Here is a 14435-nt window from a genome sequence, read left to right as displayed (position 1 = left end):
TGCTGGTGTAGGCAGTATTCGCAGTATTAGAGCTTCAAAATTACTACTATAAGTTAATCTGCATAGCACTTTTGAGGTAGTCTTAAGCTATACGGTAATGTGCCATGAATTTCGATCAGTAGAAAATAATTAAATTTGGGAAAAGATCATTTTGGCCGAAATTCATGAAATGGAGGTGCTCAGAACTTCCAAACGTTCAAATTTCATGGAATTCTGTCAATTTTGACCGGAAGTTGTCTGTTCAGCGCTAGGCCTTCTGTTATCTTCTCCCGACGATCTATTTAGAGTTACCATAATGTATGATGTGTGAGTGTCGGTAATTGCGACCAAAGGGATACACGTACTTTCACCCGATCACTGTGTATGGCCCAAGGTGCTAGATAACAATCAGTACTGTTGGCTAGGGACGCAAAACAGCATCGTTATTTGTAGTGTCGTTTTTCAAAAGCGATTCTGGCAGCAAGAAAGTAGTGTCGTCTTTCGAAAACGATCCTGGCGCTCACAACGGGAGTTGACGGAGGAAGAGACGGCAGGCGATTAAAGTCTACCATGGCCAAATAAGTTTTACTGTGGATGCTTAGTGTTACCGCTGCTCCTTTCCGTGCACTGAAACCAAGACGTCAGCCGATCGGTGTCTATGTCGCACGTACAAGTAGCCTTTGTCTGCGATTACTGTTGAAGTCAGGTGGAGCTTTACGCGCGAGTGCGTCCTCATCTCGCCGTGCACGGGTCGGTGTCTTCTACGCATATGTCGCCTTCACTGTAGGGAATTTTACAGGGTAAAAATCTACCTGTGCGTTATTTTCAAAGAGCTGCCCCAGCAAACCTGGGGGCACTAGATAAATCTGATCATCGGGCTAAACAAGGAGCCAGAGAAACAAATGAAGATTGATTTTTCCTGCAAATCTTCAAAGAATTTTGACACGGACTTGATCCAGCTTAACCCTCCAAACTAACGGGGTGACATGGGCAATTTTTACAAAATGTACAAACAATTAAACTAAGATGTATTAGAACTTAAACCTTTAATATAATTGGTTCATTTTGGGAGGCATGCACTCGCATGTAAGCTGGGTGATGTCATATATAAGTTCAACCTAGAGAAGCCGACCATGAAGTGGATATCACGAAGTGGATAACAAGAAGGTGTCATAATAGTACAACAATCTGAGCAATCTGTTTTTCAGATTATTTTTTGAGAACTCGGGATAAGTACAGCAAACCACATCAAACAGCAGTACCGCACCGTTATTCAGAATTTGGATCGATACAAGCAGGCACAATCTATATAAGTGCCCAAATTTTGTGTCAGTAAGCCCCTAGTTAAATAAATATACCGTAATGAGCAAGGCTTTTCCCAGCGAACCGTCCAGCTGTCATTTGGACGACCGCTGACCTCACCGGACGGCCTATATTTTCAAAGATAGCTAGACGGCTTACGACTTTTTTTTTTTTGAAAAATGTAATCTTGGCTTGTCGGGACAGCCATGGACGTTGTAAGAAATTTTCTTAGAGTAATTTGACGTACCCAGCTTTTATTATGCGCCACAGATGAATGGTACTACTTTGTAGTGTACGCTAATATTCAGTCACAACGAAACTTCTTCCTAAAGCTTACAAAACACAATAAAATGTTTCTGTTAACTTAAAGATACACATTCCACGCCGTATGCAGCAGTGACAAGAGTGACCTTCATGCGGTACAAAACACTCTAAGCAAACAAACTGCCAATTTGTGCAAGGGGACACCTTCCGGACCTTCATACACACACGGCAACTGACAAAGCTGATTGACAAAAAGGCAATTTTCAAATTATCAGCGAGAGATCATTCGCAATCCGAGAGAGACAAGGAGGCAATTTTCATATTTGTTAAAAAGACTTCGTAAGCCAAAGGGCGAGACGAGAATGCAATTTTCGTATCATCACCGGGAGATCGTTCGCAATCCGAGCGAAACGAGAAAGCTCATATTCGTTCAGTGGCTTTCGTTTGCGGAAGATCGTCAACCGGAGATCGTTCTCGATCTAAGCGAGACGAGATGGCAATTTTCATATTCATTCAAGGGAGTTCGTTTGCGAAAGAGCGTCAGCAGAAGATCGTTTTTAACCCTCCCTCCCCATTGAAATTTATAATTTTAAAAAATATTTTTCATTTCATTTGTACATTTCAAGGGACTTCATTAGTGGAAGATCGTCAGCGGGAGATCATGAACGATCTGAGCGATACAAGAAAGCAACAATGGTAATCTTTATTGCAGCTCTTAATATTGCTTCTTTTGTTCAGTTACTGAAGTCTCTACTGTTTACAATGCTGTTGTGCGCCTGAGCAAAACTACCGATCGCTATCTCACACCGAGTACTGCGGTAAAGAAACAACAGCCCGACAGTACAACTCAATTGATTCTCCTCTTATCTGAATGAATGGTGATGACGATGTTGTTTAGCGTCCTAAACTAACTGTACCGATCGTTATCTTGTACCTTGGGCCGCACACGTAGTACTCAGGTAAAGGTACGCTAGGGCAACATTGCCGACTATTAGATCTTTATGCGAGTGAAAATAGCCCGGTGGTCGATTTTAAGGAGTACGAAATTCACGAAATCAAGATCGCGCAAAATTGCTTACTGGCCGAAATTCATGGTCCAGAAAAAACTCCAGACGGCCGATTTTAAGATCGTTCGAAATTCAAGAGCCGTTCGAAATTCATGGCACTTTACCGTATATCCGTTTCCTTAAGGTGTTCCTCAAAGAGCATCTATACTTCTTAATTAACAGCTTAAACTCATAAACTGAATGCAGAAATATCTTCTCTCTCATAATATAGGTTGTTGTCCACTTTATTTTCTCATCTGACATTAAATTTTGGTTATTTGGTGTATTTGGGTGGCAGTACTTTTCTGACGAGCTTCTGGCCTTGTTGCATTGCTAGTAGTACTAGTTAAAATAACCCTATAGGTACACTGTAAACTGCCAATAGCAAGGTGAAGGTTAAAATGAAGGCCATGATGCAAGTTGTGGGTGGAGGAAGATTTTATGGCGGCAAAATGGAAAATCAGAATTTAAGTGAGTTTACGTTTAATATTTTGCCAAATATTATCATTTAAGATATGTTACCTTGTGTTGATAATGATATTTATAGATGATAGATATCAAACAAAATGAATCTGCAAAATAATTGGAGTATCATAATTACAACTTGACATTTTAATTTCTTTTTCAAATTGAACAGTATTTTGTTTGCTTTTATGCTTCTTTACCAAATATTTTTGTAATCTTTCAAATCTTATCTATACATGACAAAGATAATCCTGCAAAGGATGCCTACCCTGATCAAGTAAATTACAGACAAAAAAAAAATAAATAAAACTAAGATCCTTAGGTGTGTCCTAGAGCAAATTTAAGGATAAAAACTACTAACATAACTCCAGAGCAGGTAGAAAGACCATTGCTGGCAATGTGGCATACATCCACACACTGTTGATGGAGTTCTTTTCCTTGGGTTGTCTTGCTCGTAGTTAACATGTGGCAGTCTTTATATGTGCCTCCTTCAACTGCAATGATAAAATTTGATGTTTAAAATATCCTAGATCCAAAGAAATAATGGATGTTGCAACTACACAGCATCTATTGAGATGCCTGTAAATTTCTTCTCATTTGTAGATGAATGAGAATGTATAATACTAAGCAACATTTACATATATATTACATGAAATTATAATTTATTTAATGTAAATCAAAATATAAAGCACAAAGTGAAAAGTATTAATACCTGGTGCATATCTTCCTCATTAAGTCGGAGGCTCAAGTCTGTGCTTTAATGTGAGAGTTCAATTATAACACTTACAGCTTTGTGCCAGGAGGAGCCTCTCAACAGCTGTACAACCTATAATTTGAAGTTCACACATTTAATATACATTTATACTTCCCTTTTGGAATGAAACGCAGTATGAAAATAATTCCTATTTAATGCTGCAGATCTGTAATTATGCTGTACTAACATATAAATGCATTTCTAGGTTGTTTTATCACAAAATAAAAATGTAGTTATAAACTATCGTTTACAGTAAAACTGTTCTCACCAGTCTTCCTGGACCACACCCAAGTCAAAACCTGTCACAGGTGTGATTTTTTTCCTGTTTATGATATTTTAAAATCTATTGGTGTTATGGTCATTATCATGAACTGCATTTTCAAATGAAAACAGCGAGAACAAATAGCAGTAAAGATGAGTTATCATTAAATTTCCAGATAAGTGCAGTGCATTTTGTTAAATGGGTGAGAACAAGAAATAAATATAGCTTGTTTTGATGATTATCTGGTGGATTATCACTTAGGCAAATTGAAGAATAAGGGAATTTGAAACCTCACAGGGATGTCCCTTTTCATATCTCTGATGGATGGATTTTTTTAAGGGTAGTGTTGGGCAATTTAATACATTTAAGATACCAACTTCACAGGTTCAGAAGACTTTGTTGTCCAAAAGCTTTGATGTAGACATATAAAAAGCACAGTTTCACAGATTTATAGGAAATTACTACAGGCTTTTATCAATGAGAAACATGAGCAACTTGAAATGGAATAAGCTTTTGAAGAGAGAAGTAATTGAAATTTTATCAGTCTGCCAGTGATTGTGTTTGTAACAAGAAACATCTAGGTGGCAAACTAGATATCCCAACACCTGTTACAAGTTGCAGATGGAATATGTTATAAGACATATGGCATGAGGCACATTCATTTTGCTTTTTGTATCAGTCAGAGCATAACATATTTCTATCTGCTAAAGACTGTTTGAATAGACTAGTTTAACTCTCAGTGTTCTTAATGGACCTGGCAAAGATGTATACACCAAGGAATATCACCATTGAAAGTTCAACGTCAACATCTATGAAATTAGTATGGACTAGTGTTTTGGACCATAATGAAACTATATACAAGTTGATTTACTGGAGGACAAATTTACCCAAGGATGCATCGGTGACAGTTGCAACCACCAGTCATCCATTTTATACACTGAAAAATCTTTTTCCTGGAGACCTGTATACTATATGGGTTGTTGCTAAAGTAGGAAACCTAACCAGTGATTATGCTACTATTCAGCACAGAACAAGTATGTAAAAATGTATTCCGTATTTTATTATGAGCCATTGCAGTTTTGCAGTTGAGAATGAAAGTCATGAATAAGTGCAAAATAATTGGTAGTTAAACAAAAATGGCATAATTACATGAAGACAAGTTTAAAAGGTTGAGTACAGAATTAATTATGTTTATAGATCCTACAAAAGTTTATGATAAATATGAATCATTATTTCTCCTTCCCTCTTCCCCTTTTTATATACAGACACTGTAAGTGTCTGTGTATATTCTGATTGGTCTGCTTGTCCGCACCGTCTCTGTTGCTGCTGCTGTCACTGTCCGACACATGACCCATACCTGCCAAAATGTATTTTTGTTTTACTTTAGATTTACTGAGTGGCTTTTTTTGGCAAAGAAGCAGGTTGCTTAGAATATTGGCATGATCTGTTTATGTTTACAGTAATCAATTTGGTTTTCTTTTTTTTTTTTTTTTTTTTTTTTTTTGCATAATTTTTGTGACATTCACCCCATAACTTCCAAACCGTATTTTTGTTTTACTTTAAATTCTCTGCATGACTTTTTTTTGGTAAAGAGGCAGGTTGCTTTTGTCAAAAATCTGCATGATTGATTTACATTAATGGTATTTATTTATTTATTTATTTATTTATTTATTTATTTATTTATTTTTTACCATTTTGGTGACATTCACCCCATAACTTCCAAACCATATTTTTGTTTTATACTTTTAAGTCACTGAGTGGCTTAGTTTGGTAAAGAGGCAGTTTGCTTTCAAAAATCAGCATGATTGGTTTACATTTCTGGTATTTATTGTTTTTTTACACAATTTTGGTTATGTTCACCCCATGACTGTTTTACTTTAAATTTAGTGAGTGACTTTTTTATTTGTAAAAAGGGAAGTTGCTTTTAAAAATGTGCATGATGGGTTTACATTTACAGTAATTATTCTGATTTTATTTGTGTGTGAAATTTTTATTTTTCACACATAATTATTTTCAGCAAACTGAGTTTTTCAATCTCCATGCTACCTGTAGTTCATAATGTAAGAGGCTAAGAGTGATTATGCTGTTTTAAAGCATTATGTAACAGTGCATCAAAATTGGCCGAAACATTGTTTCCTATATGGTGTCTGTATATTTGCAAGCTTTGCTGTCTAGTTTTCTGCTTCTTGTCAGTACAATTGACAGCTTTGCTGCCTTGTTTTTGTTAGGATTGTATTTTTCCTCCTCTAAATTTTGTCTCTCCTTTATCAATTTTTGGTCTTCAGCACCTTCTGCTGAATAAATTGTAAAGGCATTTCAACAACATTTTGACGAATCATTGTATGTAGATCAACATGTGTTTCATAGGAAATTATTATGTACCTATAGTAATTATTTATCCCTCCTCACCTCCAAAAAATCTCAATGCCTAGGATCTGGTATATGAGTTTTGCTAAAACTTTTATTAACTACCAGTAATTTATTAAAATCTAATTTATTAATTCATTTGAATTATATCTATCAAATAGTACCATTGTTGACCAACATGGCTTTATTATTTTCATGGTTAGAATATTAAGATGAGGCTATATTTTGATACTTATTTACATACACAGATTTGTGTTTTGGTCGTAGATTGGATTTATAGTTCATAGATTAGCTAGTTTGAACCAATTAGCGTGTCTAAGTTAGTGTTGTGTAGCAATGTTCAGACATACTTAAAATACCAAAATTAAAGATATATTGATGGGGTCCTCTTTTCAAAAGTCAACAGTACCATCATTGTTTGTTGCTAGACTCATATTTTAGTCAAGTAGGGTAATTATGAAATCAGTTACCATCTATTACTGTATTAAAGTTTAAGTGAAAGGTTATTTTACATGATCCCTGATATAAAGCAATGTAAGATCATGTTAGACTGTTTTTTGTGTTTTGTTTTTCTCAAGGGCCTTCTTTTTTTTTTTTTTTTTTTTTTGCATACATGATCAAAAGATGATCAATCTTTTTTTATTATTTGTAGAGCCTATAGCTGACTTTAGCCTATCTGAGAATGCTGCTACATCATCATCTGTTGTTGCACTGAGTTACACAGAAAACAGTGGCATATTTGATTATTTTCTGTTTTGTCTGGATGGCCCTACTTGCAATATTACACAAAGAAAGTCTAAGACAGATGCCCAAAGAGTTGTCCAGTTCAACGGGAGTGGAGTTGTAGCAGGGGACTTGTATACTATTCAGGCACAGACAGTCAGTGCTGACCAGCATAGTGAATCCAAGCAGATAAAAATCAGAACAAGTGAGTTTTTTAAGAAGAACTACTTTTTAACATAAATTTATTTGTCAGCATTAATTTTCATGAAAGTGAATATTTAATGAACTCATTATAGAATACTTTTATATAATAATTTCAGTCATTTCCTAGATATTTTTGTATTTTTAAATATCAGTTAAAAGAAAAGATTTTGATTGCAATAATTTTTTTCATGTTTTTCATGTATTTCAGACCCCAATGGGGTTGAACAGTTACACAGCATACCAGGAGCTAATATGGTTGAGATTTCTTGGCAGAAACCAGAAGGGACAGTCAGTGGCTATAGAGTCTTGCTATTCTTGGACAGCACTCTGGTTGAGAATGCAACCTTACCATCAGATACCAATACAGTAGTTGTGAACAACCTCACTTCATACAAGCAGTACATATACAGAGTATATACAGTGAGCGGTATTGAGAAAGAAAAAGAGAGCAATCCAGTGGTTGGAACTTTTAACACTTCTGTGTCAGGTTAGTGTTTATGATTGATTGTTTGTGAATATATGATACAAAAAGATCTGAAGTTTATTTATACTGGACTGGTTGTAAGATGATTTGTACTGTAGCCTGATCAGTTAGGCCTTTTACTAATTATCACATTGTGTTTTTCAGTGCCAAGTGCAGTACTTAATTTTGAGGTTGTCCCTGGTTCACTCAAGCCTTATGAAGTTGCTTTGAGATGGGATATACCTACAAATCCCAATGGCATACTACAAGAGTACCTCATCAGTTATGTGGGAGTTAAGAATGTGAGTACACTAATTTGCCGATACTGAATAAATTATTAATTTTTTTGTTTTTTAGTTGCTTTGCAAAACCATATATAGAAATAAACATGATAATTTAACATAATAAAATTTGTATCTTTGTGTATGTCTTTTTATGTCATTGTAGTATAAGTTGCCCTTTACCATTTTTAAGGCCCAGTCACAATGTCGGCGATCTGTCGGGGATTAGTTTTGGCCGGGGGTCGTCGTAGAAAATAAAGAATCCTTGAACAATCCTAGCAATAATCCTAATAAAAGTGGAGCAGTCACATTGTCTGAGATTTTTTCAAGGATTTTGACCCGGTTTTGTCGAAAAATCGTGGGATTAGCCTCCGATTGCATCGGAGGCGATCGGAGACGATATCTGCGAGCGTCTTTTCTCGTAATTTTTTTCCCCCTGGGTATATGTGGTTATATATGGGTATGTATTCGGAGGACGCCTCCAATTTTATCGGAGGGCATCGTAGGTCATTGGAGATTGTGTCTGGGATGCCCAAAATGGGTGAAAAATCTTGCGAGCAATCTTAAAATTTTAAGTTCAAAGTTGGGGACCGCGACGGGTGTGGCGATGTCTAAAAAATCTGCGACAACCCGCAGGCGTCCGGAGAGCGCCTCCGACGGGTGCAAAATCGTGAGATCTGTCTCAAGATTTTGTTAAAATTTCCCGGGTTTTACCCATCCCCGACGCATCGCAACTGATTTGTGACTGGGCCTTTACTTATCTCTCTAGCAGAGCAATTTACCTGACATAGTAACATACTTACCTTAACCCATGTAGCTAAAGTTATAAAGTTATATGTCCTTTTCAGGTCAGTTCTGTTGATATATTGATATATCCTTGATGAATATACTGATATTTATATTTATCTAATATATAATATATATTATATTGTTTTGCAAAAGAGTCTAATTCTTCATCTATTTTTCCTGCAGACTGTCATGACTGTCATGCAGAATGTGAGCATAACCAACACATCAGTTCGTACCACAACCATCTCTCAACTGCAGGCAGGTTATACATATACCTTTAAGGTATGGATAAGTTGCTCAGAAAAAAAGCTAACATTATAGTTAAGTGCTTCTTGTGTCATTTCTGAAGGTTGCATCAAAGGGGCATAGGTTGAAGTTGATCAAATGTGAAAAAAGATAATATGACTAATATTCAATGATTAAGAAATTCAGTTATTATTTGTTGATGAAAAAGTCAGAATTTTGAGGTTGAACCCCCAACTCTTCCATCAAACTTTTAACTTTAATTAAATGTAGCAAACTGGGAATTTTGTTTGTCCTCATTTTATTAAAGATGTTTACTAGTGTTTTGGCATATTTGCTTACAGATCCGTGCAAAGACAAGTGAAGGCTATGGACCAGAGGTGAATATACATCTACTTATGCCAGTTTTAGGTAAGAGCAATTTTTCTTCTTTTATCTCCACTGTTTACTTTTATCAATGTTCTGTTTGTTAAATGATGCACAGAACTTTGTTCCAGTTTCAGGATATTGTAACCCTTTATTATCATCCAGATAACCAAAAGGGAAGTTTGGCATAGTCAAATGTTAATTTATGGCGACAGTCTAATACTACACAAATTTGCTTGTGGCCTATGATTCGATGCTACATGATTTTTCAGCATATCTCTTTAGCCTCGGATTCAGTGCTGCATCTATTGTGATCTGACACCATGTTCAATCACAGACGGGGGTTTCATTTAAGTACACGCCTCAGCGTTTAACCACGCGAGCGGTTACTGTTTTGGCTTACACAGTTTTGGCTTACATTTCGGCTTGCACATTTTCGGCTTACTCAGTTTTGACTTACTCAGTTTTTGCTTACTCAGTTTTGGGTTACGGTTGGCCTTTTTGCAACCCCACAATTTGAAATGTGTGCACTATTTGTTTGGAATTATATTTTAAATGTAGATACTTCAGGCACCTATACATTATATTTATTTTTATTAATGGGACCTCAAATAAATGCATCCATCATCGGCCAAATTTCAAACATCACACTTGAGTTTGTTCCATTCTTTGAAATGACATATCCTATTACTTACATCAGCTTAGATCAAGGAGACATAAATGAGGTTTTTCCCGCATCTAATTATTCAATAATGCATCTATCTTTGTGCTAATTTTTAACAATAAAATCTCCTCGAAAATATAAAATGTCAGCGTTTATATTTCTTGTTGCAATGTATAACAATAGGCAACTCAAAGCTTTAATTGTTAACACCTTTCTATTTTGAGGTGAGATAGCAATGGGTATTGGGCTTAACTTCCCTGAACAAGATCATGAATATTGGCAGAGTCGACCAAAAGTTAAATCTACAATCCCATGCTGTCATTTTGGTTTAAATGATTTTTTTTATCGAGTTATGAGGCCCTAATAACTGTTTTTTATGAAACGAAGGCATTATTTTGCTTTATCAAATAAAATCTTAACTAAGGCTTTAAAGAAAAATCGCTGCCAGGGTTTTTTGGAGTATTAAGTGGTGTCATTAAATTGGTGTTAAAATAGTGTTCATTGGTGCTCAGGTAGGGAGAAATTTGAGAAACTGATTTTTCAATTTTTACCACAAAATCGCAATTATGATGTTACCTGTAAGCTGAAATGTGTGAAAATGTTAATGAATTTAGTCACTTAATAACAAAGATTTGTCTGTTATCCAAAAGAATATATGTAAGGCAGTAAATATGGAGTTTTTGGCAAAGGGTAGCATTATCCTTAAATGACCTCTTTTTCAATTATTTAACTCTAGTGGATATCATGTTCCAGATTCTTTGACACATATATAATGCACCTTTGTTGTTAAGGACATGTATTTTTTCATAACTGCTAATTAAGACTTTGGGCTCAATTGAAGTTTGAATTTGTTTTGGCAGCTCCAGCATTTGATGAAACAGTGCCAGAAATCCAGAGGACTCCCAGAAAACCAGATCAAGAGGAACCACAGACTACATCTTTGGTGGTAGAATTCAGCAATGTTTTCACAGAGCGAAATGGAGAAATCATTGGTTACACTGTCATTGTTGTTGAGACATCCCCTAACAATGATTCTGTTATTGTGGTTGGAGCAGATCTCCCAACTTGGAAAGAAGCTCAATACACCACCGATGACAAATGGCTACCTTATGAAGCATTTGGGCCCTGTGAATTGTTTGATGCAACGAGCAATAATTTATGTTCAAACATCAAAAGAACAATAGTGAAACGTGCCACCACATCTGAGTCAAGGGTTGTACAGGTTAAAATAGGAACAGATAACTGTAACAGTTTACCAGCTAATACATATTGTAATGGACCACTAAAACCAAACACACACTACAGGTTTAGTCTCCGAGCTAAGACAGAAAATGGACTTTATGCAGATACTCCCTTTTCGAAAGTTATCGCTACAAGTAAGTACACTAAGATTGTGTACATGTTGCATAATTTAGATAGAGAGAGAAAGATGGTGAACATATATATATATATATATATATATATATATATATATATATATATATATATATATATATATATATATATGTATGTATGTATGTATGTATGTATATATGTATGTATGTATGTATTGCTCTAAGTTGCTTTCATTATTATGTATAGATTCATACTATTTAAAATTGAAAAAGTGGTGTCACATCACACAACTCATGTTTTACCTGATTTCCAAAGAGATAATGATTGGTTTTAGAATGGTGACATAGTTGAAGACAAGTTTTGTAATATTTATCCTTGTATATATTGAATGTGAAATGTCTTTTACTTCATATAAATAATGTTTTATGGACATTTTTCAGGGAATGAAGTTTTGCTAGTCATAGAATAAATTGTGATATAGAGTGTGCTGCTTTCCTGCTTATTGCATTGAAAACTGCTTTCATTCACTGCATGTATTCTTATTTTATACAATTAATTGTAGAAGACTTGTGAGAACATGTTTTCCAAAAAGAATTGAAAATAATATAGGCACATCTGTCAGTATATTAACTGAAGTATGCAATTAAGATACAATTAATAAATCATTTTCATGATAAAGGAACTTGAATGAGAGGTGAAATAATCTTCATGTTTTCCAGATAAGAAACCAGACTCCCCCTCAGATGTTGTGGCAGTAGTAGTATCCATCTTAGTAGTCATTCTCCTGGTTGGCGTGCTGATAGGGGTGCTGATCTATTTACGACGAAGAGGGATAATCTGCAAAGAGAAGGATGAGGATGAAATGACTGGAAGTTCTAAATTATCAATGTCTTCCCTGAGACATAGCTTACGCAGATTGTCCCATCGTGGAAAGCGACCTGCTGATAAAGCTAGGTATATTAAAAACCTCTGTGTAAACTGATTTTTTTTCATTCAGCATTCATATTATATTTGTTCAGGCTTAACCTGTCACCCATGAGAAGTTTTGGCATATGATAATGTCATGGAACTTTATCAGTTTAAATTTCAAAAAATTTGCTAATCTTCTGTGTAAGACACATCCAGAGACTCTTGGTTGAAATGAACACGGGATGTTCTTGACAAAGGATAACATGACTATCCAATCTCAGGGGTGGATGGAAGCCCTCTTCTGGAAGACGGTCAGAATTTTTGAAGCTTACATTGACGGACATCTAATTTTTTCTGTTTGAAGATTGTAAAAAATGGAGGATAGATCAACAAAGATAATTTGGAAGACTGTCAAAAAATACCTCTGGATCCATCCCTGAATCTTTTCTGTTTGAAACAGGACATGGATGTCAAACATGTTATGACTTACTTTTACATTACAGCCACTTGGTGAGACTTGAAGAATTTCCTGACTTTGTGAAGATGATGTCTAAAGACAGTGACTTTGGATATTCTGAAGAATATGAGGTAAGGTTGATATTGCTGGACGCTCTGTTGTTGCCCTAGTAAGATTTCAGAATATGTTCCAGCTCTTTATTATTCAATACAAATTTGCTTGGACTGTCACATTTACTTTGGTTTTTATGTTCCTTTTTTACAACATCTTTGCACCTACTAACCCCTTTTACATATTTTTGGACATTTTAGTAACAACTTTTTTTACAATTTTATCTTTAAAGGGACTGTTTACAGGGTTTTTATGTGACTTATACTGATGCTGTCAAAGCCATGGAAACAATTGGTGAAACAAAACATGAGTAATTCCTTTAGCTATCAAAACTAATTAAAAGCGCTTCACACCTCAATTATTACAACACCAGTCAAAAGTTGTTGATTCCAGATTTTTCCCTACCAAAGTCCTGTTTTGGTCCCTTTAAGCTTTCTGAAAGCATTACTCATTATGTTAATTTATTTGTAATTTGAATTTGTTTTTTTTTGTGTGACACTGGTTTTTCCAATCTTCTATCATTTTTAATAGTCCCTACAAGATCAGTTAAGGGTGGGTATTATTACGTGTTTACAAGGCACTCATGTTATTTTATCTGTCCACATTAAGAGCACTGCCTTAATATATCATTTCTGCCATCAGTCGTGTTATATTTAATATATTTTAAGCTTTGTTTTCAGACAAGTATTTAATCCATCTTTGAAGGCATTATTTTTTATGTGCGCATCATGATGTCACTTGTTTGCACTGGACCCTTCTGAACTAAACATTGCTTAACAATAATTTAATTCTTCAACCCTTCATATCACAAAATGACTTAGATAAAGGTTATTTAGATTTATTTGTTTTCCCAATTATGAAGTTCACGAGGTGTCTTTTTACTATCGTGACAGCTAACCTTGACCTTTTGGATCAGTGGACACATTCAATATGCTTGGTCATCCTTTAATGTGCCAATGTGAAATATCTTAATCATAATATGTTGTGATTTATGTTTAATCTTAATAAGTTACAGACCTCTTTTAAGCTTCATTTACATATGCACAACTTTTTCCTTTAATTTCTTATAGATGAAGTCATTGCAGATTGACTTTGTTTCCCTCTACTGTACTTCTCATTCTGTCTTACCTTAATTCTTACGCTATTTTTCAAAAGGGTGTGCCACTGACTTCTGTTTTGAGTGCATGCATTGTTAGCATGTGTTCATCAATTTTTATGGTGATACAAGAATTCATTGGTGATACAAGAATTTATTGGTATCTTTTTTACGTCAGATTGTTTTACAGGAATTTAATATAAGCAGTAAGTTTAGAAGACTCATTGTAATAGGCAGGCTTGTGTGAGAATATACAATGTGAATTTTTTTAGCAAACAAATTAAGCACCATTTTTAAGTAAGGAACATTTGGCATTAAAATTAATAAATATTGGAGTATGATAAACAATAAACAT

The 14435-nt window shown here is 35.0% G+C and overlaps 1 protein-coding gene across 6 annotated transcripts in view; it reads left to right on the top strand.

Annotated features, from left to right (window-relative positions):
- Nucleotides 1-14435, top strand: part of LOC106155044 (tyrosine-protein phosphatase 10D) — a 53675-nt gene that overhangs the window by 28721 nt on the left and 10519 nt on the right. For all 6 annotated transcript variants that reach the window (XM_013529648.3, XM_013529646.3, XM_013529645.3 and 3 more), the window contains 8 exons: nucleotides 7092-7367; nucleotides 7575-7853; nucleotides 7995-8131; nucleotides 9083-9181; nucleotides 9487-9553; nucleotides 11033-11548; nucleotides 12227-12461; nucleotides 12920-13004. In XM_013529648.3, coding sequence (XP_013385102.2) covers nucleotides 7092-7367; nucleotides 7575-7853; nucleotides 7995-8131; nucleotides 9083-9181; nucleotides 9487-9553; nucleotides 11033-11548; nucleotides 12227-12461; nucleotides 12920-13004 — 1694 coding nt within the window. The remainder of the gene's footprint in view (nucleotides 1-7091; nucleotides 7368-7574; nucleotides 7854-7994; nucleotides 8132-9082; nucleotides 9182-9486; nucleotides 9554-11032; nucleotides 11549-12226; nucleotides 12462-12919; nucleotides 13005-14435) is intronic.

The sequence above is a fragment of the Lingula anatina genome, chromosome 1 (genome assembly GCF_051362555.1).
Source record: "Lingula anatina isolate TDL-2025a chromosome 1, LinAna3.0, whole genome shotgun sequence".
In the NCBI taxonomy this organism is placed as follows: domain Eukaryota; kingdom Metazoa; phylum Brachiopoda; class Lingulata; order Lingulida; family Lingulidae; genus Lingula; species Lingula anatina.
The sequence above is the reverse complement of the archived record's forward strand: the minus strand, read 5'-3'. Positions and strand labels throughout refer to the sequence as shown.